Source organism: Propithecus coquereli, unplaced genomic scaffold (assembly GCF_000956105.1).
Source record: "Propithecus coquereli isolate 6110/MARCELLA unplaced genomic scaffold, Pcoq_1.0 Scaffold268, whole genome shotgun sequence".
NCBI classification, from domain to species: domain Eukaryota; kingdom Metazoa; phylum Chordata; class Mammalia; order Primates; family Indriidae; genus Propithecus; species Propithecus coquereli.
In genome coordinates, this window is record NW_012148263.1 from 1,363,708 (window position 1) to 1,391,612 (window position 27,905).

General features: G+C 35.3%; 1 protein-coding gene across 2 annotated transcripts in view; it reads left to right on the forward strand.

Moving 5' to 3' along the window:
• TRPC1 (transient receptor potential cation channel, subfamily C, member 1) overlaps positions 1–27,905 on the forward strand; it is a 77,794-nt gene extending 49,889 nt beyond the window's left edge. For both annotated transcript variants that reach the window (XM_012647433.1, XM_012647434.1), the window contains 6 exons: positions 430–569; positions 2,264–2,407; positions 22,117–22,292; positions 24,320–24,521; positions 24,791–24,985; positions 26,016–27,905. In XM_012647433.1, the coding sequence (XP_012502887.1) occupies positions 430–569; positions 2,264–2,407; positions 22,117–22,292; positions 24,320–24,521; positions 24,791–24,985; positions 26,016–26,243 (1,085 nt within the window). In that variant the 3' untranslated portion in view covers positions 26,244–27,905. The remainder of the gene's footprint in view (positions 1–429; positions 570–2,263; positions 2,408–22,116; positions 22,293–24,319; positions 24,522–24,790; positions 24,986–26,015) is intronic.

Here is a 27,905-nt window from a genome sequence, read left to right on the forward strand (position 1 = left end):
GCCATTAGATTGGGCGTGATCAGTAAAGAGAGTGTAGATAAAAGAAAAGGATCAGGGGACTGAGTCCTTTTGGGTGTGTGTGTGTGTGTGTGTGTGTGTGTGTGTGTGTGTGTGTGTTTGTGTGTATTTAGCATCAATTTATTTCATTTCTTATGCTTGTTTAACATCACTTAAAATCTCTTTTTGGTAAAGATGAAGCTTAAGGTTATTTTCTTCAAGTCATATGAAACTTAAGGTTATTTTTTTTCAAATGTTAAGAAAGAACTTTTCACGAATAAGTTCTTTTTTTTTTCTTTCAACAAGGCTTTAACTGGCCCAAGGGTTATTTATTTAATACTTTGAGTCTTAAAGGACTATTTAATTTATTATTGAAATAAGAAAGTGTTATCTGATATTTTTTCTTCTTCTTCTTCTTTTTTTTTTTTTTAGGAATGATTTGGTCAGACATTAAAAGACTTTGGTATGAAGGGCTGGAAGACTTTTTAGAAGAATCTCGTAATCAACTCAGTTTTGTCATGAATTCCCTTTATTTGGCAACCTTTGCCCTCAAAGTGGTTGCTCACAATAAGGTGACTATTTATTATGTCAGTTGAAGGCATAATTGAAGCTTATTTTGAAAAAAACTAAGATGTTAAGCTATGTAACTCACAGTTACATTGAGCCAAATCTGTGTCTGATGTGTTTTCATTTAAACCTATCTATTTAAATATAGTTTCCTACCTTTCTAATGGTTTAAAGGATGTTACTTACTTTTGCATGATGTTTACCTATTATGTGTATGATAGGCACCATGGTTGATATTTATTATACTTTATCTCATTTTCACAGGGATTCTATGAGACAGAGGTCCTATATTACCCATTTTGCAAATAAGAAAAATGAAGCTTAGAGAGATTAAATAACTTTTCCAAGACCACACAATAAGAAACCAAGACTGGCTTTAAATCCAGCTCTCCCTAGGCATTTTCTTTCTACCAAATGCCAATTCCTTGTATCTGAGCTAGGTTCATTTAGCTCATTAGCCTGTATATACTTAAAATGAGAACACAGAGTTACGTACATGATTAGGGTTAAATGTCTTTGTATCTGCCAGAAAAAGAATTTATCTGAATGGAATTCATTATGTAGTACTTTACAAATTCCAAATCATTATCTTTCATACCTTAAAAAGGTATATAAATAATATAAATTTTTCTGATGACTATATATTTTTATTTAGAATTTGACAAAAATCTAGTTATATAGATATCTTATAATCTTACTTCCATCAAGATTTAAGCTTTTCCAAGCCCAGAAAGGGTAATAGATTTTGTATTAACTGTCTTTGTTTAAACCTTGAGTTTAGAATTCTTCTGTGGTGTCACATTCAAGGAACTAAAATATATAATTTTCTGTCTATGTACATTCTATATAAGTCTATATAAATTATGACTAATTTATATATTATAGAAAAGTAAGCTGATTATCTTACATCAGTTTAGTTTATTAAAAAATCCTATTCCTTTAATTAATAAGTAGTATGGAACATGTTTGTTAGGTATATTCAATGACCAGAGTGTGAAATTTCTAAGAAAATAAAAATTGATCATACATAGATAAATGGTTTGACAAATAGACATTTCTTTTTCAGACTGATTTCTTTAATTCTAAAAGTGGGGTACCCATAAAATTTATTACCCAAATCAGGACATTTTGAGAATGAAAGAGAGCACTATTGATAATTAGGCCAGGACAACTGGTAAATAATCTTGGACTATCCCAGGCAATTGGGATGTGTGGCCACTCTATGTGTAGGTACAATAATGAGCTCTCTTTATTTTATATTTGAAAGGGAAAAAAGAACTTCTATGATTCATTCTAGAATCCTGAGTCAAAAGGACTAGGTTAATTTAATATGATAGTGAATTAATTGACAGCACAAATACTTAAAGTTTGTTGTAGGATTTAAGAGAACTAGCCAACATTTTGTTCACAAAAAGTTTAACAATAATTTTAAAAATTGTTTAATTTTCTAAAATCTAAGAATTTCTGGAAAAACCTCTTCATATAGAGTAAGTAATATTGCCTCACATACATAGAAACCTTTTATTTAATTAAAACATTATATCTATTTAAAAAAAAAAGAACTCTATAAAATGTAAGTGGAGATCCCCTATAAGAAGACATAATTAAAACAGCTTTCTTTCACCAGTCAGAGTATTTGTTTTTATTTTCCTAAATTGAGAGATCGTATTTACCTTTGACTTTTTCTTCCTAACCTTAGTTTCATGATTTTGCTGATCGGAAGGATTGGGATGCATTCCATCCTACACTGGTGGCAGAAGGGCTTTTTGCATTTGCAAATGTTCTGAGTTATCTTCGTCTCTTTTTTATGTATACAACCAGTTCTGTCTTGGGTCCATTACAGGTAAATAATTAAAATTTCTTAAAGAACATTTGTTAGATGTCATTATTATTACATCTTTCTGCTTGCCCACTGGAATGTTGTTCTCTCATGATGTTAAAGCTAAACTTTGCTTTCGAAAATAATTAACAGTTAGAAGAATATAGCATGTTTATCTGCTTTCTTTCTGGCTCACTGATAATCCTTTGCTTTCAGATATTCTAAGTTTTTTAAGCTGTGGTCCATTGGCCTCCTCCCCTACTCCATGGACATAGATGTGTTTAAAGTATAGTTACACTTCAGACGATAGAGTAACATAAAAATCTGCTTTTTACCAAAATGAATCTCACATGTAAATTATTAAGTATTTTAGATTCTAAGTATAAGAGAGATCCTGTGCAAACAGAAATAATCATACTTGATGATTTCGAAAATATATAAGGTATATTTTAAAAAATACTCCCACTCTAATCAATTTTAAATGTAATAAGTTGGAAAACCACTTATTTAGAGCTAAAAAATTCACAGAGGTTGTGTAGTTTAGCCTTATACTTTATGGTACTTTATAGTTAAAGAAATTGAGCTTTTAAGATGGTATGTGATTCGTCCAAAGCAGTATGATTATTATGCATCCAAGACTAAATTCTAGTCTGTTTACACCAAAGAAAGGACGCACAATTGGTTGAATTTACCCCACAGAGTTTAGTAATTGATTGTTTTCAGAAGGTGGGATCAATTCTGCTAGCTCTACATAATATTCTAGCTTGTAATTCTGAAAATCTGGACAATGTTCATTTTTCCTTGATAAGTGAAAATTTACTAACTGTTTAGATTGTCTTTATATTTTTAAAGGATATATTTTAAATAAAAGGCATAATTAGCTTCTCCAAACAGGGATATGAAAATAAAATATATAAGAAAAACCTGATTTGGTTAGGCTTATGCTATCATCCTGCAACAGTGTTTCTTGAAGTGTGGCTCTGACTTCTATTTCTAGCTAACAGGGATTAGATTTACCCTCCTGTCTGAAGCAACCAAAAAGGAGAAAAGAACAGATGAAATACATGAAACAACAGTTTATAGGAAAGTTGGCATTAGGCAATAAAAAACAGTGATCTATAAGAAACAGAGATTGCCCCAGCTTACTACCTCGTGAGAATTTTTAGGCTGTTGTGCAGGGTAAGCGCAGTCAGAACCTGGCAGAATTCTCGGTTTAGGAGACAGATCTGAGAATCAAAAGAAACCCCAAAGGCTAGAGTTTGCAGGAAGTGATATGGGAGAGGTCAGAGCAGCATGGAGAGAAAATTATGGAGATCTGCACATGGTCTCCTTTGAGTATTCAGCAGAATACCAATTAGTGTATGCATGTAAGGACACTACCGGGGGCAGGGGAAAAAAATCCATCTGACAGGATTAGTGAAAATAGTACTTACAGTTCACTCAGGGCCAGGATAGTACATTTTCATACCAGCCAGACTGGAAAAACCCATAATATACTGGTCATTGGGTAGAGTACTCAGAAGCTTCTTGCTTCAGTAGTGGGGAGTAATTACCTCTAGACTACACACTGCTCTGGTCCCACCAAATAAATTTTAAAAGCAAGATCTAAAAGGATTAAGCTGTTTCCAAATAACTTTAATATGTTCATCAAAACCTATCCAAAGGGGACACAGATGTTAGAATTAACAGATAATGACTCTAAAACATTTATTATAATTGCATTTCATATGTTCTAAAAGTTAAGTAGAAACATGGAAGATGTGGGGGAAAAAAGACCCAAATCAAACTTTTACAGATGAAAACTTCAATGTGTGACATGAAACATGCACTGGATTTGATTAATGACAGATTAGAGATTGTAGAAGAATACATTAGTGAAGGTGAAAAGATAACAATAGAAACTGTGCAAAATAAAATGGAGAAAAAAGAATTCAAAATATGAAAAGATCCTCTGCGAAATTTGGGATGTCAGGTGGGCTAATACACAAGTAATTGGAGTCCCTGAAAAAGAGGAAAGACCAAGAAATATTTGAAGAAATAATAGGTGAAAATTTCTAAATTTGAGGAAAACTACAAATCCTCAGATCCAAGAATTTCAATGAATCCCAAACACAAAAAACATGAAGAAAATCATACCAATGCACATCATATTCAGATTGCTCAAAATCAGTAATAAAGAGAAAATCTTCAAAGCAGAGAATAACAGCTCATCATACAGAAATAAAATTAGGCACAAATATGTAGAACTGTTATGTCCTCTTAACGGGTTGAGCAGAAGATTTCTTGTCAGAAAAAATGCAAGCAAGGAGGCAGTGGAGCAATATTTTTAAAGCACTGAAAGGAAAAAACAACTGTCAACCTGGATTTCTATATGCAGTGAAATATTGTTCAAAAACGTAGGTAAAATACAGACTTTTCCAGACATACAAAAGCTGAAAGAATGCATCACCAGCAGACCAGCACTACAAAGAATGTCAAAGGAAGTCCTTCAGATATAATGAATACAATACCGTATGGCAATATGGATCTAAACAAAAGAATGAACGAAAGGCATGAAGTACAGATGTACACAAAGAAATGGTAACCACATAGTTGAGTATATAAGCATTTTTAATTTAAGTCTGAAAGATAATTTGCTGTTTATTGAAATACAATAATATAGGGGGGTTATAACACATGTGCATACATGTGTAAAATGTGCAAAAACAATAGCCATTAAGGGCAGGCTGGGAGAAATGGAACTATTGTAAGGTTCTTACACTATACATGAAGTACTGTAATATCACTTGAAAATAGGCTGTGATAAGTTAAAGATATATACCATAAATCCTAAAGCACCTATAAAATAAAATAGTTACAGTTAGTAAGCCAATGGAGAAGATAAAGTGGATTCATAGAAAAGAATCCAAATGAAGGCAGACAAAGAGGAAGAGGGAACAAAGAATAGATAAACTAAAGAAGGAAAAAATAACGTGATAGACTTGAACCTAACAATATCAATTTATCACATTAAGTATAAATGGTCTAATCATCCCAATCAAAAGGTAGAGATTGATAGACTGGATATAAAAGCAAGGCTCAACTGTACACTGCTTACAAGAAACACATAAATGTATTAAAAGGAAAAGGATGGTAACAGACATACCATGTTAACACTAATCAAGAGAAATCTGAAGTGATTCTATTAGTAGCAGGTACACTGGGCAAGAGTAAGACCCCATCTCTACTAAAAATAGAAAGAAATTAGCTGTACAACTAAAAATACATAGAAAAAATTAGCCAGGCATGGTGGTGCATGCCAGTAGTCCCAGCTACTCGGGAGGCTGAGGTGGGAGGATTGCTTGAGCCCAGGAGTTTGAGGTTATTGTGAGCTAGGCTGACGCCATGGAACTTTAGCCCAGGCAACAGAGCGAGACTCTGTCTCAAAAAAAAATAAAAAATAAAATGGCAGGTACAACGGATTTCAGAGCAAGGATTTATAAGGATAAAGAAGGACATTTCATAATGATAAACGGCTCAACCCGTTAAGAGGACATAACAGTTCTACATATTTGTGCCTAATAGCAGAGTTTCAAAATATATGAAGTAAAACCTGATAGAACTACAAGGAGAAATACATAAATGCACAAATATAACCAAGATTTAATACCCTTCTCTTAATAATTGATAGAAACATTGACAGAAAAAGCAATGAGTATATAGAAGATCTGAGTGACACTCATCCAGTTTAGCCTAAATGATATTTATAGAGCACTCCACTCAGTACAATAGAATATACATTTTTTTCAAGTGCACATGGAACATTGTTCAAGACTCACTATATTCTGGGCTATAAAATAAACCACAATAATAAACCACATTTCTAATAATATTAAATTGGAAATGCATAACGGAAAAATTTCTGAAAAATCCCAACTATTTGAAAATTAAGTAACATACTTATAAATAACGTATAGGCCACAGAAGAAGTTTAAAGGGGAAATTATTTTGAAAGTATTTTGAACTGAATGAAAATGAAGACAAAATATATCAAAATTTGTGTACTTGGGGGGAAAATGTATAGCTCTGCATGCCTATATTATAAAAGAAGAAAGCTCAAATCAATGAACTCAGATTCCACTAAGGAAGAAAGTAGAAAAGGAAAAATTAGAACCAAAGTAAACTGAAGAAAGGAAATAATAAAAGTGAGAGTGAAATGAATAAACTAGACAAAAATAATAGTGAAAAGCCAGGGAAGGCAAAAACTGATTTGTTGAGAAAATTGCAATTGTTAAACTTCTAGACAAGGAGCAGGAACACAGGAAATAAAGAGAAGACAAAATATCAGGAATGGGAGAGGTGGTATTTCTACAAATTCTACAGATACAAAGGGAAATATTGTATAATTTTATGCCAATACATTTGACAACACATATGGATAGTCAACCACTTCTATTTGACATTGTGCTGGAGGTTCTACCCAGTAGAATAAGAAAATAAGTAAAAGGCCTTCAGATTGGAAAGGAAGAAACTGACCTGTTTTTATTTGTAGACAAATGATCACCAATGTAGAAAATCTAAGTCCATTAAGAAATTACTAAAACTAATTGACTCTAATATGGTTAAGATTATATGGTTAATATTATATAAAAATCACTTTAAAAAACTTCAAAAAGAAAAAATCAATTGTATTTCTGAATATTAACAATAAACAATCAGAAATTGAAATTCAAAATAAAGTGTACCATTTACAGTAGCATCAAAAAAGATTAAATAATTTGGGATAAATCTGACAGGAGATATGAAAAACCTGTCTGCTTAAAATTACAAAATGATGGTGATAGAAATTAAAGAAGACCTATGTAAATGGAGATATACGTAAATGGAAGAGAAAATATAGTTGAGGTGTCAGTTTTCCCTAAATTAATCTAGTTATAATCAAAATTTTATCAAACTCTTATAGAAGTATCAAACTGATTTTAAGATTCATATGGAAATGTAAAGGATTTGGACAAGCTAAAATAACTTGAAGAACAAAGTGGGAAGACTAACAGTATCTGATTTCAAGACATTATAAAGATACAGTAATCAAGACTGTGTAGTATTGATCTCAAGATAGATGAATAGATCAATGGAACAGAATAGAGATTTCGAATATAGACCCATACATATATGGACAACAGATTTTTACAAAAGCACAAAGGAAATTCAGTGGAGAAAAGATAGTCTTTCAACAAATGATGCTGGCAAAATTGGATACCAGTATGCAAACAAACAAAAAAGAACCTTGACCCATACCTCACACCATATACCAGAATTTACTCAGAATAGATTATAGACCTAAATGTCAAGCCCAAACTCATATAACTTCTAAAAGAAAGCATAGGCAGATATTTACAGGTACAATGCCAGAAGCACAATCCATGAAAAGTTGATACATTATCCTTCATAAAATGGAAAGTTCTCTTCAAAAGACACTATTAAGAGAATGAAAGCACAAGCCACGGAAGAGAAATTTCCCAAAGCATATATCTAATAGGATTTAACATAATACAGTCAGTGATATAGCCAGAATATAAACAGTTCTGCTATAATGTAATATGTATGTTTCTAAAAATTACTGTACTATGCAAAATTACTTAGTGAAAACTACAGGGCTTATGGATAAAATGGAGTTTGGGACACAACACTTAAAAATTTCGTCAGTGACATATAAACACATTATTTATTTTCTTAGTTTAGCTAAGGATTTGTTTATCTTTTCAAAAATCAACTCTTAGCTTTCTTGATTTTCTTCTATTTTTCTATTTTGTTTATTTCTGCTCTAATCGTTATTTCTTTCCTTTTACTAACTTTAGGCTTAGTTCTTTTACTAGTTTTATGAGAGGTAAATTTAGGTTTTCTTTTATTTGAGATTTTCTTTCTTTAATGTAGGCATTTATAGTTTTGAAATTCCCTCTTACTACTGCTTTTTCTGCATCCTATAAGTTTTGGTATGTTATGAGTATTTTCTAATTTCCTTTTTGATTTTTCTTTGATTTTTCTTTGACCTAATGGTTGTTAAATAGCATTTTGTTTAATTTCCACATATTTGTGAATTTTCTAGCTCTGCTTCTGCTGTTTACTTGTAGTTTTATTCCATTGTGATCAGAAAAGATATTTGATATGATTTCAGTGTTCTTAAATTTGATAAGAGTTGTTTTATGACCTAACATGTGATCTACCCTGCAAAAAGATTTGTGTGCATTTGAGAAGAAAATATATTCTGTTGCTGTTGGGTAGAATGTTCTATATAAGTCTGTTAGGTCCATTTGGCCCATAGTATTAGTCAATTTTCTGTTTCCTCATTGACCTTCTATCTCAATATTCTGCACATTATTAAAAGTGAGGTATTGAAATCTATTATTATTGTATTGCTGTCTATTTCTCCCTTTAGTTCTTTTAATGTTTGCTTTATTTATTTAGGTGCTCTGATGTTGGGTGCATATATATGTATAATTGTTATGTCGTCCTGATGAACTAATTATTTTATTATTGTATAATGTCCTTTGTTCTCTCGTAACAATTTTTGACTTAAAGTCTATTTCGTCTGTTGTTAAGTACAGATACCTCTCCCTTCTTTTGGTTACCATTTTCATGGAATATCTTTTTGCATCCTTTCCTTTTAGCCTATGTGTGTCCTTAAGTTCAAAGGGAGTCTCTTATAGACAGCATATAGTTGTTGGATCTTGTTTTTTAAATTCATTTAGCTACACTTTGTCTTTTGATTGGGGAGTTTAATCCATTTACATTTAAAGTAATTATTAATAGGGAAGGGCTTACTATTGCCATTCTGTTAACTCTTTTTTGTTTATTTTATAGTTCTTTCCCTCTCTTGTGGTCTTTCTTTGAGTTTCGTTGTTTGTTTTTTGTATTGTTGTACTTTGATTCCTTTCTTTTTCTTTTATGTAACTTCTGTAGGATTTTCTTTATGATTACCATAGGGCTTACATAAAATGTCTTGTAAGAGTGTTTATCATCTCCTTTGAGCTGAGCTGGGGAGAGGAGCTGGGATGAATGCCCTCATGCTATTTCAAAGTGCCACTTTGTTCTCTGTAGCCCCCAGAGGACTAGTGTATGCCAGGTCCTGTCAGCTTTTTCAGACACATGATATAGAAACCAGTCCTGTGGGGAGCACCCAGAAAAGTTGGGGTGTTGTATGTGTAGTCCAACATTTTTGCTTCTCTGGGAGAAGCTGGAAGCTGGGGTTTATTGTTTCCTTGCTGTGTGCTGAGCTGGGGAGAGGTTGTGGTGACTCCCTGCACAGTAGTTCTAACCACTGCTTTGTTTTCTATAATGCTCAGGGGACTCAGGGCACTAGCATATGCTCGGCCCCACTAGCTCTCAGAGACAGGTGAGATAGAGGCCAGTCCTTTGGGTAGCACCCAGAGAAGTTGGGGTGCTAAATGTACAGTTGAGTTCCTTCCTTCCTCAGGGGGAAGCTGGGAGCTGGGGGTTTCATCCTGATCATTTAGTGCTGTGCCACAGGTTGGGATTTTGGCACGAGAATGTCTCTGCTTTTCCTACTGGTTTTGATGTTGCTGGTTTTGCACTCATCCGAGGTGCCAGAGCTTCTTAGATAGTTTTTAGATTTCTCACAAAGGGAATTGATCCATGTGTTGCTGTTTGATCAGTGTGCTGTGGGGGAAGGAGAGTCCAGCGCCTCCTTTTCTGCCATCTTAGTGATCTCACTCCTTAAAGAAGCTTTAGAGTAAAGATATTTATTTTTCAGTGTACTCTTATGAATATGATAGATTTATATTACATAATGGTGCCAAAGTATTCTAGTTTTATGTAGGAAATTTATAATAATTTTTTTCCATTTTGTTCTTCATAAGTAAGGAACTCAATTAAAATGGAGTGATCCAGTTATAAATATACAACTAAAAGAAATGCAAAAGAAAATCAACTACAATGAAATAGTTAACTGCTTTAGCAAAAGTGCAACTTTTGTCCTTTGCAAGTATAGAACCAGCAATGTCATATTTTTATATGATTATTGCAGTTGTATGTCCTAGTACTTGACATTTTGATGATTGTATTCATTAAATTTATAACTTATATCATAGGTGGACTTACAGCTGAGAACCGCCTTTGGAAGGCGATCTTCTACAATCTGGCCGCACTTACTTTCTAGATGTCTGTCACTGTACTCATCTCCTTGTCCCTTCCTAAAATACCTCTTTTCCATCCGGGCCAAGACCAGTCACTAATCTCACACATGTCTTGTGCTTTCCCACCTCCATCTCATTTTTAGGTTATTACTCTGTTCAGATGTCACTGCTGTATTCTCTGCTTGTTGAAATTTTACTTAGTCATTCAACAGACATTTATTGAATAGACCTGGTAGGTACCAGATACTAGGAATACTAAAATGAGTAAGCTACAATCTCTCTTTAAGGAGCTTATAGTCTACTGAGGGTGATAAACAGGCCAATGATTACATTTAGACTGGTAATTACTGTAATGGAGAGCTCAGAGGAAGGGTGCTCACTTCAGTTTTAGCCATCAGAGAAGACTTGCCAGAAGAGGTGACCCTGAAATTAAAGCCTTGAAGGATGAATAGAAAGGACATAGGTATGGGGTATTCCAGGGAGAGAGAACATGTGTCAGCCATAGTGGCCCTTCCACTACACTCCTATTCTAATGTGAATGAGTATGTCCAACCTATGAATTAATGCATTGAACCTCTAATGAGCACTTTCTATAGCTTATCTTAAATTGTAAAGGTATGCTGTTTCTATTAAATTAAAAATTTTTTGAGGATGGGGAATCTCCATTTTCTCATCTTCACTTTACTCACTACCTTGCCATAATAATTACTTAATGAATGTTTATTGATTGAATTGAAAAATTGGTTTGAATGGGATTGGATAAAGATACGTGCTGTGTGATGTGAGAAGAAAAAAGCTGATAGAGAAATAGGGCTATATTATAGGTTTTGCTGTAGCTGCTTATTTAAAATAATGACAGCAACTAACAATTATTTAACATTTTTTGTGGGCGAGGCACTGTGCTAAGTCTTTTCCACTTATTTAGTCCCCCTCACAACCCTTGTCATTTTATTATTTACATTTTACATATGAGAAATGTAAGGCTTGGAGAGGTTAAATAGTTCACAGTTCACTAGAAATTGATAGAGTCAAGAGTTGAACTTGTGTCTGTCTGACTCTAGAGGCCAACCTGAAGTTCTTTCTCCTCTTTTATGAAGGAAGCCAGCTAGTCCACTTCAGCGGATGTAAGAATCATGGTTGGGCATAAACCAGTAATGTTTATATTTTAAAGAAAAAGACATGAAGATAGAATCTATAAATAATTTTGGTGATAGTAATATTAATAATAACAGCAAACATTTATTAAACCCTTACTATGTGTCAGATACTATTCTAAGTAAGGTCTTTATTTGCATTTATTACCTCATTTAATCCTCACAACCATTCTAAGAGGCAGACTCTTTATTTCCATTTTACAGAGGAAGAATCTGAGGCATAGAGACATTAAGTAACTTGCAGAAGGTCACATAGCTGGTAAGTAGCAGAACTGGGACTCCAACCCAAGTGGTTTTACTCTAGGGATTACATTGAATCTGTAGATCACTTTGGGTAGTATAGACATTGTAACAATGTTGATTCTGCCGACCCATGAGCATGGTATGGGTTTCCACCTGTTTGTGCCTCTGCTATTTCCTTCCTCAGTGTTTTGTAGTTCTCCCTGTAGAGGTCTTTCACCTCCTTAGTTAAATATATTGCTAGGTAGTTTATTTTCTTTGTTGCTATTGTGAAGGGTATTGAGTCTTTGATTTGGTTCTCAGTTTGACTGTTGTTGACATGTGGGAATGCTACTAATTTGCATACATCAATTTTGTAACCTGAGACTTTGCTGAATTTGTTTATCAATTCTAGTAGTCTCTTGGTGGAATCTTTGGGGTTTTCTAGATCATATCATCAGCAAAGAGCCATAGTTTGCCCTCCTCTGGCCCCATTTGGATGCCCTTAATTTCCTCCTCTTGTCTGATTGCTTTGGCTAGGACATCTAGCACTATGTTCCATAGAAGTAGTGATAGAGGGCAACCTTATCTTGTTCCAATTCCAAGTGGAAATGCTTTCAGTTTTTCTCTGTTCAGTATGATGTTGGCTGTGGGTTTGTTATATATGGCTTTTATCATTTTGAGGTAAGTCCCATCTATGGTTATTTTGTTAATCGTTCTTGTCATAAAAAGGTGCTGAATTTTGTTGAATGCTTTTTCTGCGTCTATTGAGAGGATCATATGGTCTTTGTTTTTACTTCTATTTATGTAATAAATTACATTTATAGATTTGTGTATGTTGAACCATCCCTGCATCTCTGAGATGAAGCCCACTTGGTTGTAATGGATTATTTTTTTGATAAGCACCTGAATTTGGTTTGCTAGGATTTTATTGAGAATTTTTTCATCTATATTCTTAAGGGATATTGGTCTGTAGTTTTCTTTTTTTTTTTTTGTTTAGTCCTTTCCTGGTTTGGGTATCAGGGTGATGTTGGCTTCATAAAATGTACTGGAGAGGAGTCCTTCCTTCTTGGTAGTGTGGAATAATTTCTGCAGGATAGGCACCAGTTCTTCTTTGTAGGTCTGGTAGAATTTGGATGTGAAACCATCTGGTCCAGGACTTTTTTTTTAGCACAGTTTTTTGTTGCTGCTTCAATTTCAGTACTTCATATTGGTCTACTGAGGAGTTCTGTTTCTTCCTGACTGAACCTAGGGAGGCTATGTGTTTCTAGGAATTTGCCCATTTTCTTCATATTTTCAAGTTTATGTGCATAGAGATTTTTATACTATTCAGAGATGATGTTTTATATTTCTGTGGTATCAGTTGTAATTCTTCTTTTTTATTTCTGATTGAGTTTATTAGAGTCTTTTCTGCTTCTGGTTAGTCTAGCTCTAATAGGCGTGTCAATTTTGTTTATCTTTTCAAAGAACCAGCTTTTTGTTTCATTCATCTTTCATATAGTTCTTTTGTTACTGATTTCATTTAGTTCTGTTCTGATCTTGGTTATTTCTTCTGTTGGGTTTGGGATTGGTTTGCACTTCTTTTTCCAGTTCTTTGCGTTGATTCATTAGATTCTTAATTTGTGATCATTCCATCTTTTGGATGTAGGCATTTAGGTTATGAATTTTCCTCTCAGGAGTTCTTTAGCTCTTCGTACAGATTTTGATAACTTGTGTCCCCTTTATCATTTAGTTCAAAAAATCTTTTATTTCCATTTTAATTTCTTCCTTGACCCAACAGTCATTTAGCAGTAGGTTGTTTAGTTTCCATGACTTTGCGTAGAGATGAGTGTTTCTGTTGGAGTTGATTACTAATTTTATTCCACTGTGCTCTAAGGAGATTCATGGTATAATTTCAATTTTTTTTAGTTTGTTGAGACATGTTTTGTGGCCTAGGATGTGGTCAATTTTAGAGAACATCCCATGAGCTGATGAGAAGAATGTATATTCAGTGGTTTTGGAGTAGAACATTCTGTAAATATCTGTTAGGCCTGTTTGTTCTAAAGTTCTGTTTAAGTCCATTGTTTCTTTGTTTATTTTCTGTTTGAAAGATCTGTCCTTTTCTGTCAGTGGTGTGTTAAAGTCCCCGGCTATTACAGTGCTGTTATTTATCATTTTTTTTAGATCAAGTAGGATTTGCTTTATGAATATGGGTGCACCTATGTTAGGTGCGTAAATATTTAGAATTGTTATGTCCTCCTGTGGAGTTGTTCCCTCTACTGTTATATAATGACAATCTTTGTCTTTCATTACTTTTTTTGATTTGAAGACTAAGTTACCTCATATGAGAACTGCTATACCAGCTTTCTTTTGGTTTCCATTTGCATGGAATATTGTTTTCCGTCCCTTCATCTTGAGTCTGAATGAGTCCTTGTGGGTTAGATGTGTTTCCTGAAGACAGCAGATACTTGGCTTGTGTATATTTATCCATCTGGCCAGCCTATGTCTCTTCAGTGGGTAGTTCAAACCATTCACATTTATTGAAAGAATTGATAAGTGGTGTGGATTTCTGTTTATCCTGTTGAGTAGAAATTTGTTGCTTTTTTTTATGTCTTGAGCCATTGTATTATGTGGCCTTTGACCTTTAGCTTTTGGATGATTTTATACTGGTATCTATTTTGCTGATTTGTGTGTAACGCAGTTCTGAGTACTTGCTGCAGGGCAGGTCTTGTTTTGACAAATTCCCTCAGTGTTTGCTTGTCTGAGAAAGACTGTTTCCCCCTCATATAAGAAACTTAATTTTGCAGGATACAGAATTTTAGGTTGGGGATTATTCTGTTTGAAAAAACTGAGAATGCGGCCCCAGTCCCTTCTAGCTTGTAAGGTCTCGGTTGAGAAATCTGCAGTTAGTCTTATGGGTTTTCCTTTGTACGTTACCTGCTGCTCTCACCTTACATATAGTAGAAGGGCCTCTTTTGTGCTTATTTTGGCCAGTCCGATGACTGTGTGTCATGGTGCTTTCCTCTTTGCGATGAATCTCCCAGGAGTCCTTTGAGCTTCTTGTACCTGGATATCTAGATTCTAGCAAGGCCAGGAAAATTTTCCTCAATTATTCCCTCAAATACATTATCCAACCCTTGTGTATTTTCTTCTCCACCCTCAGGGATGCCTGAGATTCTTATGTTGGGCCTTTTCACATAATCCCATATTTCTTGTAGGCTTTGTCTTTTCTCTTATTCTCTGCTCTACCTCTGCAACTGACTTGTTGAATTGAAAGGTATTGTCTTCAAGCTCTGAGATTCTTCTGCTTGATCTAACCTATTCTTAATGCTTTCCACTGTGTTTTGTAATTCACTGAATGAATTTTTCATTTTCAGAAGTTCTGTTTGATTTTTCTTTAATATTTCAATTTCTTCAGTGAATTTTTCATTCATTTCCTGCATTCTTTTTGTGGTTTCCTTGTGTTGGGTTTCCATTTTATCTTGCTTTTCATTGAGTTTCCTTACCATCCATGTTCAAAATTCTTTATCTTTCATTTCAATGTTCTGATTTTGGTTGGTATCCATTGTTAGAGAGCTTGTGTTCCCTTTTGGGAGTTTCCTTTCGCTTTGGTTCTTCATACTTTTGGAGTTCTTTTGCTGATGCCTTCTCATCTGGAGCACCTGTTGCTTCCTACTTTTGGATTTTCTTTTGTTTAGATATTGACATGCCTAGTTTAATCTCTGAGCCAGTAAGTGGTCCTTGTGGGTGAGAATGGACCACACCATGTATGATAAGTCAGTAAATGCAGCAAAAGGGCATGCGAATTGACCTCCCTGTCAGTAGGTGGTCCTTGCTGGCAGGAACAAGCTACAATGTTGCTTTTGGGTCTTTTGACCAGCTCTAATTCCTCAGGAGAAGCACTCCACTGCCCTAGGTGATGAGTGGGGCCCTGGAACTTCCAGGTGTGTTCTTGTTCTCCACCTGAGCAGGGGCAGATAGGGCAGTGAGGCTGTGTTGAGGTGGGTTGGGTGAGCCTGCCCTGAAGCGCCACAAATGCTTTTAGCAGGGGTCAAAGGTCTGTTCCCTCCCCCTGGGCAAAGCTGCCAGGGAGGGGCTGAATTGGCTTCACTCAACCAAAAAGTCTGTGTGTGGAAGTGGGGCTGTCTGAGACCCACAGTCTTGAGCAGGCTTCACTACTTTCCACCCTCCCCTATTCTGCAGCTTCTCCTGGGCCTCTGCTGGCAGGCAGGACCTTAAGCTAGCTGAGTTCCCCCACAACTGTGATGTGGGCTGGGAGGTTCCCTGCCCAGGATCCGGGCCTGAGCTGGAAGTGCTTTCCTCCGGTGAGATGAGGGGTATCCCGCATAGCTAGGACCCACTCTTTATTCTCACCCCTGATCTGCTCCTGTAGGTACCCATACCTTGCAAGACTAATTCACAAATACCCAGGTGTGCCCCCAGGTGATGCAATGGAGACCTGGGTGTACAGGATCTGGCCTTTGGGTCTTTCCCCCGGGCCCTAGAGCGCAAACCCTGTACATGCCAGGGAGAAAGATACTGGTCACAAGTCTCTCTCACAGGCTGTTCAAGCTGACTTAATGTCCCTCCACCTTGGGCTGTGTCCTGCTCTGTTGGAGTCACCAGGCAAGCAGCACCAGGGAGGGCCAGTAGGCAGGGAGTTCACAGTCCAGGCACCTCTCAGTCTGCTGCAGGACCCCAAAAGGAAAGGTTTGAGCCCCATTCCCCGTGGAAGCCTCCATGTGGTGGCTCAATTATCTCTCTCAGCAGCTGCAGGTGGTGGAGGGAAAGGGGCAAAAAAGAGTTTAGGAGGAGGAAAGTCCACCCTCTGGTCATCTCCAACCCTTCTCTGGGAGGCAGTCTGCTCAGAATGACAGGCCTCTGGAGTCATGCAGATCACCCAGGATTCACTGGACCCCTGTGGCTCCTGTACTCTGGGCTGGAGTTGGAAAATGTGTAGGGACGAGCAAGACAGAACCGGAGGGGTTGAGGCCCCCTGGGGAGGGCAAAGGCACCCAGTGGGTAAAGAAGCAATATGGCACTTGCCATATGGCTCGGGTCTGTGGGGCGGGAGGCATTGGGGTGGGGAGTGAGAGCCTGGTGCCTTGTCTACAAGAAGCTCTCCGCTTGTTGGCGGCAGCAGTCTCTGGGCTCACTGTAGCAGAAGGTCTCTCTAGCAGCTCTGGAGCCCACCAACAGTCCGAGATGTGAGGGAGGGGGATGGTAGCCAATCCACCTACCCTTCTTGCTGGTTTCCAAGCCTCTCTGGGCTTAATCCCTGATGATGCCTTTCTCCTTCTAGTTCTGCTCCGCAACCTGTTCCCATGGACACTCTTGTAGGTTCAGGCACCCTTACTTGAGACCCTCGTCCGATCTATGTTTGTCTGTCTATGTGTTTTTTCTCTTTCATCTAAAATTTCTCTTTCTTACAGAGGTGCTCTGAATGGTGGTGTCTTTGGTCTGCCATCTTGCAGCTCTCGGCCCCTTCCTCTTTTTTTTCTCCTCTTCCCACTACAGAGTCATTATTTCTTTTTCAGTGCAGTGATAACTAGTCCTCACAAGAGCAACAAATCTCCCCCTTCAGCCTCTTTTTTGACCTCACACTTTCAGGCCTCTAAGTAGAAATCTAAGAGGGCTTTTTTTTCCACTAAGAGAATCTAAGTGAAAAAAAAAAAAAGAGACTTCATTTGTTGAAGAAGGGAAAGAGGTTATTTGGGAATTTTCTTAAGCATTAATTCCATTTCTTCCCAAAAGTTTCTTCCCTCCCTACTTCATTTAGGATAAGAGGTGCGTGTCTTTCCCAGAGGTAGAAATATTTCTTTCCTAGGGATGTCTAGGCATATGATGTGGTTTTGGACAGTTTAACTAAAGGCCCCGCGTTAGTCGATTATGGTTTCCTGAGCAGGATCCCTAAAGCAGAAGTTTCAGGCAAGGATTAGTTCTTGAGTGGTGGAGATCAGCAAATCAGACTAAGGAAGTGTCTTATGCATGTATTCTTAGGCCTCAACATTTATGGTAATTGAAAGTGCCTTTATCTAAATGTCTTGCTTTTCTGCTTGGTCTAATTATTAGAATTACTAATATTACAAATGGGTGAACACTGCCTTGGGTTCTTACAGCTTGGTTGAAAATCTTGCTCATCATTTACTGTTCATTAGTCTCCCTGAGCCTCAATTTCTTTGTCTGTTGGTGTGAGTATTAAATGGGTCAGTATATACCTGAGTACCTGATACATGGTGGACTTTACATAAATGCTTAGATCCGTTTTACCATTCCTTTTATAGTCAATTAAGTATAGCAGACCTGAAAAATAATGTAAGAAAACTTGGAAAGTTAATGTAGTGTTGAGACATGAGTGCGTACTTTATTTCTAGTGAATTATTTGATTTTACTGGATAGTTATCAAGATTTAGTAGCCTATATAATATAAATGGCACATCGATGCTGTTTCTAATAAGTAAAGAGCAATTTCAGGTGCTTTGCATTTGGGGGTATATTAGAGCCAGAGGGAAATAGAAGTCATGTAGTCCAGAGGTTCCCAAACTGGTGGGGCTCCAAAATCACCTGGGGAGCATGCTAAACCTAGATTCTCAGAGATACTAACTAGATTGAGTTGGCTGGGTACAGTGGCTCACGCCTGTAATCGCAGCACTTGGGGAGGCCAAGGCAGGAGGATCTCTTGAGGCTGAGAGTTTGAGACCAGTCTGGGCAACATAGCAAGACTCCCTTCTCTACAAAACATTTTGTTAAAAAATGGTTGGGCATGGTGGCAGGCACCTGTAGTGCTAGCTATTCAGGAGGGTAAGGCAGGAGGATCACTTGAGCTCAGGAATTTGAGGCTCCAGTGAGCTAAAATTGTGCCATTGCACTCCAACCTGGATGACAGAGTGAGACTCTGTCTCAAAAAAAAAAAAAAAAAATATGTGATAGCTCTTGGAAAATGGCAAAGAATTAGATAAAAGGCATATAAAAGGTAGTAATATAGTCAACATTTTAAATTAATGTGCCAGTCTCTGGAGTTTACTAAGACATGGTACCTGTCCTTAAAGATTGCTAGAGAAGACAAACATATATATTAGTGAAAAATACTATTTTAGAAATAACAAACTTTCTTAGGGAGCATGACAAGGGGAGTACCTGGAGAGAGTCAGGAAAGTTCCTTAGAGGAGGTGGCATTTGATCTGAGCCTTGAAGGAATAAGAGCCTTGCCTGGCAAAGAACAAAGCAAGAGTAATATGCAGAAACATGGAGTCATAAAGCATGGCATTCTTAGAAGAAAACAGAATGTTCTTTATACCTGAAGCATTGGATTGGAGTTGGGGCAATGAAGGTGAAAAGGGTTGGAAAGTCTATGTTGTAGGAATTTTAATATTATCACACATGCAAAGGAGGTTTTTGAGCATGGGTGGCTTGAGTAGATAGAACTTTTAGACAGATAATTATGGCTTTATTCTGGAGGGATATTTGGAAGGAGAATCACTAGAAGTTGTCATTATCATTGCTTCCTTTTGTCAACAACTTTTATAATTTAAAGAGCCTAATGATATCAACTTTTCCTCTATCAGGTATTTAGGTTATTTTTGTTGTTCTACATAGTACTCTATGTATAAGGTGTTTTGCCTGTGTGAAATTATTTTCTAAGGATAAGTCTCCAAAAGTAGTATTAACAGATCAAAAGATATGATCCTTATAACACCTCACTATTTTTATTTCTTTACAGTAGAGTGTGTTAATTTTCTGTCACACAAGCAGTATAAAAAATAGTTTTACCACATTAATAGTATTTGGTGCTATCTTTTAAGTTACACTAACTTAGCAGTTTGTTTTAATTTCCATTTTTCTGATTATCAAGAAAGATTTTTTTCTCTGTGTGTACTAGTATTAACTCCTGTGTAAATTTCAGTATTGATATTTTAATTACCTTCTTTTCATTTCATAAATTTTCATATTTCTCAAGTAAAACTGCCAAGGAGTTTTAAATAAGTAAATATATAAGAAAGCATGATTATTACTTTTACAAATACATAAACCTTATAATTTTTCCCAGTCTAAAATAAATTTATTGTTTTTAATGTTCGCCTTTTCACGTGAAAATTTTAGTGTCATCAAACCAATGTTTACCTCAATGAGATCCACTGTACTACTTTTAGTTCTTCCATTTTACATAAGAACTAATGTCATGCTTTTAAAAAACAAGTCATAAAGTTTGTGGTGTTCTCATTCAAGATCGCTCACTTGATATTGAAATTGATTATACTTATTCTTTAAAACTTAGTTATGTTAAATTAAAGCTTCTACTTTGACTAAGTTTTTAAAGCTAAAATTATATTATACATGGTCACTCTTAGAAATCTTATTTACCATAAGCTCACAGTGTCCAAACTTTCTTCAAAGGTTATCTTTTCTGAATTATCAAAAGCAGTTACTATATTCTTACTATCATAAGTTATTAAATTCTCTACTAGGATGGTATGGGTTTGTTCTAAGCACTCGCAAGCAATGATTTTCTTTTCCAGGGTGACCCAATAAAGCTGTCATTGTTAAGAGGGAAATGTATTTCTTCTCTTTCTCACATATTTTGAGCTTTCGGATTCTAAACTCTTTCTTCTTCTTCTGTTAGAATTTTGCAAGAAGACCAAGTAAGGGATACATAAGGAAAAGTTTCACGTAGCCTAATGAGCAAAAGTCAGGCATGTGGGACCTCTCCACTATTGCAGAGTCTGGGTTACTAGCTTGTGGTGTGCCTAAAAATTTTAAAACACCTCTTCTGCTTGATTAGCTGGCTCACTTTAGTGGACTAGAAGAGCCAGGCCACTTGCCTGTGGCTACCATTTTATATCATTTATAGTGGGCCTATGCTATGTTGGCAGGCTTGGGTCAATTAGGAATGTTATTTGAAGCTGGATTTAATTAATTATATAAATTTGACCTGGTTAAATTTGAGGGAGGGTTGTTTTTAAACACTGATTTTTGTATCTTAAAAGTAATAAATGCATACAGTAAAGAAAATTCAAAGGGATATAAAGTGAAAAAGTCTGTCTTGTATGCTCTTTAGTCCTACCTCCCACAGATAAGCATTGTTAACAATTTCTGGTGTAAACTTCCAGAAATTTCCTATGCATATTAAACCATATCTATGTGAAAATATATATCTCATCTATCCTTAAATAGAAATGGGAGCTGTTATACAAGGGCTGTCTGGAAAGCATCCAGCCATGAATATGATGGATACATGGATACAATGTCAGGATACTTTCTGGACAGCCCTCACATATGCTGTTCTATACCTGCTGTTTTTGACTTCAAGTCTTATAGACATCTTTCTCTGCCAGCACATATAGATGTATTTCATTTTTTTAAAAAACAATATTTAGGATGTTCTGATTTTTTGCTACCTTTAACAATGCTGCAGTGAAGATCCTGTATATACATGTATCTTTGTGTAGTTCTTATCTATTGGTTAAATTTCTAGGGATAGAAGTATGGGATCAAAAAAGTATAATCACATTATTTCCCAAATTTATATGCCAATTTAAAAACAAAGAATTTATGAAAAGTACCTAATCCACAGATTTTGAAGGAGTATGAAGGAGAATGAAATTAGGCTTGAGTGAAGATTTCGTATGCACTATACATGTCTAAATTACAAAAGATACTCATTAAAGATACTCATTATTAATACTGGACACTCTCATTTGGCTTAGACACATAATATTTTCTTAAAATGGACCCAAAGTGAAAGGAAATTGATCACCTTGGCAAAAAAGATTAGGGCGGTCCTGGAGGGGGAAATGCTGTCCTTTAGGAATTGGTTGCAAAATTCAGATGAAATACTTTGTGTCATAATGATTTTGTATTTGTAAATTTTAAGAAGCTATGTAAGTATAAGCATTTATTTCCCTTTAGGTTTGAGCAGGGCATTTTCCTTTTATACCTTGCAAATTAGGCCTTTTCTTAAACTTCCATGTCTCTGCCTCTACCTCCATAACAACAATGTCCTCTGCAGACCTCATCCAGATTCAAGGAATGTACCATCCAACACTCACAGTGTTGGCGTGATTAAAATGGCTTTTTGTTAGGCAGCTGGATTTTTTGTGTTTTCAAAATGCTGAAATATCTCAACTAGATAGAATAAAAGGGGTGGCCTATGGATCACAAGTTTGTCTTTCTTTTATTGCTGGGTAATTTAATATTTAATATTTTGTTTTTCTGTTAATTTTAATGAACACCTATGTAATATATTTCACAGATTTCAATGGGACAGATGTTACAAGATTTTGGAAAATTTCTTGGGATGTTCCTTCTTGTTTTGTTTTCTTTCACAATTGGACTGACACAACTGTATGATAAAGGGTATACTCCAAAAGAGCAGAAGGACTGTGTAGGCATCTTCTGCGAACAGCAAAGCAATGATACCTTCCATTCGTGAGTGTCTTTTAAATATTTCTCTCTTTCTACCATGTTCTATATGAATTAGTACCTACAGAAATGGAACTTCAAATTTTCTTTAAGAAATTCCTTTTTTGGGGGGCAGGGGGAGCGCAGAGTCTTATTCTGTCACCCCAGGTAGAGTGCATTGGCATCATCATAGCTCACTGCAACCTCAAACTGGGCTCAAGCAATCTTCCTGCCTCAGCCTCCCGAGTAGCTGGGACTACAGGCGCGCACCACAATGCCTGGCTAATTTTTCTATTTTAAGTAGAGACGGGGTCTGGCGCTTGCTCAGGCTGTTCTCGAACCCCTGAGCTCAAGCAATCCTCCTGCCTCAGTCTCCCAGAGTGGTAGGAGTACAGGTGCAAGCCACTGCGCCCGGCCAAGAAATTCCTTTTTAATGTTCACAAACTTTAATAAATACTTAATTTTCATGAATCACTGTAGTCATCTTTACATATAGAATCTTAAATAGTAGGTCCAAGTTATTATATTGTCTTCCCTTACTGCAGTCTATCTTAACAGAGGAATTCTTGGCAGTTCGCGTCCTTGTGGCATTTTGGGCAATTCTTTGTCAGTCCCATGTATTGCATGATATTTAGCATATCTGCCCCTCAAGTATTAAATATCAGTAGCAACTCTCAGTCATTGTTGCAACCAAAAACACTGTCTCACATTTTCAACACTTTTTAAGAGGTCATTAGCATTGAGAATCATGAGAATTTAATGAATAATTTTTTTCTCTAATGTATCATAAGGAATTGAACAACCAGTTATGAGGTAGACAAGATACCTCCCCTCAGTTTTAAATAAACTAATGGAGAAAGGGGTATGGAATTACACATTTGTTGTGGTCTTATTTTGTGCCAACTATTCTTTAGTTTCCTTGTGTGTCATCTTATTTTAAGATTAGGCTGCACACAGTGGCTCACTCCTATAATCCCAGTGTTTTGGGTGGCTGAGGTGGGAGGATTGCTTGAGGCCAGGAGTTTGAGACCAGCCTGGGCAACATAGCAAGACTCTGTCTCTACAAAAAATAAAGAAATTAGTGGGGCATGGTGTTGCACACCTGTAGTCCCAGCTATTCAGGAGGCTGAGTGGGAAGATTGCTTGAGCCCAGGAGTTTGAGGTTACAGTGAGCTATGATCATGCCACTGCAGTCTAGCCCAGGCAACAGAGTGGGACCTTGTCTCAAAAAAAAGAGAGTAAGATGAGTATGTATTCATTTACTAGGCAATGCTCTAAGTGCTGAGTAAATAAAGTATTAGTGAACAAAACTACCCTTGTGGAGCTTACATTCTAGTGAAGTGATACAGGCAATAAAAAGATAAATGTATAGTATGTTACACAATGATAAGGGCTAAAAAGACAAAGTTTGGGCCAAGGAGTATATGCATTTATGTATAAGAGGGAAAACTTTTAGATAAGGGACTAGGGATTGTCCTAGAAGAGATGACATTCACCTAAAGATCTAAAGCTATTAAAGAAGCAACCATGAAGAAGATATCTGGAGGAAGAGCATTTACAGATAGGGGGAACAGCAAAAGCAAATGCTCAGAGGCTGGAGCATGACTGGCAAGTTCAAGCAAAAGCCAAGGGGCCAGTGTAGATGGAATGTGGTGAATCAGAGGGAAAATTGTAGGAAATGAGATCAGAAAGGTAATGGGGATCATGTAGGACCTTGTTAGCCTGGTAAGGATTTGGGGTTATTAAGACTGAGAGCCATTTCAAGGTTTTGAGCAGAAGAGTAGCAAGATCTAATTAGATATTAACAGAATCCTATAGATAGAAAAGTGGCAAGCGGTTGAACAGTTAGGAATAATTTGTCTTCCTTTGGGTCTATTTCTTTGTTTAAAGTAAGGCATATCTATACTGCAGAAATCAACCTCATTTATTTTATAAGGTATTATTCAAGGATTATCAATGTTTCATTTATATAATTTTCATATAAATGAATTATTCATTTTTGCTGATTAATTTCTTTAATTGTCTTTTAAACAAAAATGTAATTGTCTTTACAGGTTCATTGGCACTTGCTTTGCTTTGTTCTGGTATATTTTCTCTTTAGCACATGTGGCAATCTTTGTTACAAGATTTAGCTATGGAGAAGAATTGCAATCCTTTGTTGGAGCCGTTATTGTTGGTACATACAACGTCGTGGTTGTGATCGTGCTTACCAAACTGCTGGTGGCAATGCTTCATAAAAGTTTTCAGTTGATAGCAGTAAGTTCATTTTTTTAAAAAATTTTATATTCTCTTCAGATCATACTATGCAATTGCTAAGGTAACCAAAGATTATAAGCATTGAAAAATAGTATCATTTAAAAATTAAATATGGACTTTAAAAATGTAAATAATATGTAATAATTGCAAATCCTGGACCAAATTTTTATCTGCAAGGTGTGGAAAAACATCCCCATCCCATATGTGTATGTGTGTGTGTGTATGTGTGTGTTCATATTCTATATTGCTTTTCAATTTGCCTCTTACAGAATCATGAAGACAAAGAGTGGAAGTTTGCTCGAGCAAAGTTGTGGCTTAGCTACTTTGAGGACAAATGTACATTACCCCCACCTTTCAACATCATTCCTTCACCAAAGACTATCTGCTATATGATTAGTAGCCTCAGTAAGTGGATTTGTTCTCATACATCAAAAGGCAAAGTCAAGCGGCAAAACAGTTTAAAGGTAAGAAATTAGAAGCTTGAATTGTACCATATGAGTTTTAACAGTTTCTAATTTGCGATGTTTCTTAAAGCCTAAGTATGCAAGTTCCTTAATGGTTGTGTGTGAGTTTTTTTGCTGCTGTATCCTTAATGCATGGCACGGCGTCTAATATAAAGTAAGGATTTAATAAATACTTATTGAGAGAGATAAATAATAGTGAGTTTTTTTAGTTTTCAGATTCTTCCAATATATGAAATCTCATCTCATAGTTTTAAAACATGGGAAATATTCAGAATACCTGTTCTGTCATTATAGGTAAAAGAATGACTACTAGCATCCGTTCATATTTTTCTGATTCTTCAAACTTATTCAAGAAGAATAATTTTTATTTTTTTAAAGTCCACCTCATTTAATTCAATACATATTGCTCTAAACCAAGGTTTGGGAAATTTTTTCTGTTAAGGGCCAGATGGTAAATATTTTACACTTTGCAGGCCAAGACAGAAATCGAAGATATTATGGAAGCAGTGATATAACGAGAGAGAAAACAAATTTCCACAGAACTTTTATTGACAAAATTCAAAATATAACAATAATCAAATAATAATTTTTTGTAATACAGGTCTACTAGCAAAAAGAATGGAATTCCTTTTGGGACGCAATAAAATTGCAATTAGGGCTTGAAATTAGTGTTCCCTTCCATCAAATTGATGACAAATGTTCATGTGTAAAAATCATTCTTAGCTCACAGGCTGTAAAAAACAGAAAGTGGACTGTATATTGCCTGTGGGTTGTAGTTTGTCAATCCCTGCTATAAATTGAGGTTCCTAAGAATATTTTTTAAAATCAAGATAGGCATAAAGGTGAGTAAATAAAACAAATATGCAGGCTATATTTGTTTTAAACAAGTGTTGAATATTATTTCATACCATATAGTAGCAAAACTCTAGTCTGATACAGCATGTGTATGTATCTGTGAATATTTTTTAAAAATCCACCTCATTTAAGTATGTTTCTGCATATCATTAGTATTATATTATTTGTTTTGAAGGAATGGAGAAATTTGAAACAAAAGAGAGATGAAAACTACCAAAAAGTGATGTGCTGCTTGGTGCACCGTTACTTGACTTCCATGAGACAGAAGATGCAAAGTACAGATCAGGCAACTGTGGAAAATCTGAATGAACTACGCCAAGATCTCTCAAAATTCCGAAATGAAATAAGGGATTTACTTGGCTTTCGGACTTCTAAATATGCTATGTTTTATTCAAGAAATTAACCATTTTCTAAATCATGTAGAGAATAATTTTCAATAACATATCTGAAAGACTGCACTTGCATAACTTGCAGTTAAATTAATGAGGTACATATTGAAATAAAGAATTATGTAAAAGCCATTCTTTAAAATATTTATGGGATAAATATATGTTATGTAAATATGTATATAGAATTAGTTTTTTAAAACCTTCTGTTAGTGGCTTTTTGTAGGAGCAAAACAGATTAAGTAGATAGATTTTGTTAGCATGCTGCTTGGTTTTCTTTTTTTGGACAGTGCTTTTAAATTTCTTCTTTTTATGTTTAAGAGGGTCAGTTATAAATGTACACATTGTCCAGGAGGTTTTGTAAAATGAAGATCAGCAAATGTGGGCTGGTCTCCTTCCATAGAATACACTTGAGATATATAAGTTATGGTTTTAAAAATCTCTGTTTTAGGAGTTCACATATAGTTCAGTATTTATTGCTTAGGAGTATAGTTTTATCTAAAATAATAGCCTTTTTTTTTTATTTTGTTATAATTTTGAGTAACAAAGAAAAAACCCTAATGAATATTTGAATCTATTTATGTCCCTATCAATTTAAATTCACTTCAGTTTTTGTTATTGTAATATATTTACTTTTACATGGTTATAATCACTTTATATTTTTAATTTTGTTTTTTTCACTTAATATTTTATATATACATTTCCATGTATTGACATAGTCCATGTATTTACATTTTTATGGAATTATATAGTTTTTGAAAAATGTAGTCAGTAGATTTTTTTATTTTTTAGCTATAGAGTATTTGATTACATTTATAAATTTGCATAGCTACTTCTCTAGACATTTGGTTGGTTTTAATTTTTCTTTATCATAGTAGTGCTCTAATTTTTTTCAAGTTGGATTGAATGTTTATAGTTATAAAATAGAAGATACTTTTTTATTATGTATATTCACAGCCTCTTTGTTTCTGTAAAAATTATAAGACCCTTTAATGCAAGGATTTGTCTTATATTTAGACTAAGGTTCTTGAGCTTATTTCCCAAGGTATTTTCCACAGAATTTAACATAGCTTCTATAAAAGTAACTTCATGCTTATTTGTGGATCATTCTTGTTGCTTAAGATGAGAAACATTGACTTTTTAAATGGGAGACCAAAATATATATTTAATTTTTTTCTGTGTTCACATAAGAGATGTAGCTAAAGTTTTTCCACAGGCTATTGCTTATATATTCTTGCAGCATTTCCAGTTAAGAGAACATTCGGTATATAATTACCTTCTTAACTGAATGTCAGATGGTCTTAAGGCCACAGGGTGCAGGTAGCCCTTGGTCTATAGACACCACAGATCCAGGGATCATTGCCTAAATATGTTAGCATTATTTTCATCTTGCTTTTTACTTTTGATTTTTTAAATTTCAAATTTTAAGTGTTCCCTCTTTGGGGTAAATTCTTATAAAAATGTTTATTGTAAAGTTATATATTTTGTCTACAATGGGATTATGCAGTTCCCAATTGGGATTTTACATCAAGATTTTTAGTCATTCTAAAAAATACCTATTATTAAATCAAAATATTTATAGAGTATCTAATGTATGCATGAGTTATTTATGAGGTACATTTTGAATGACGGCATATTGTAAGAAAAAAGGTGAATAAAACTTGACATTAGATTATAAA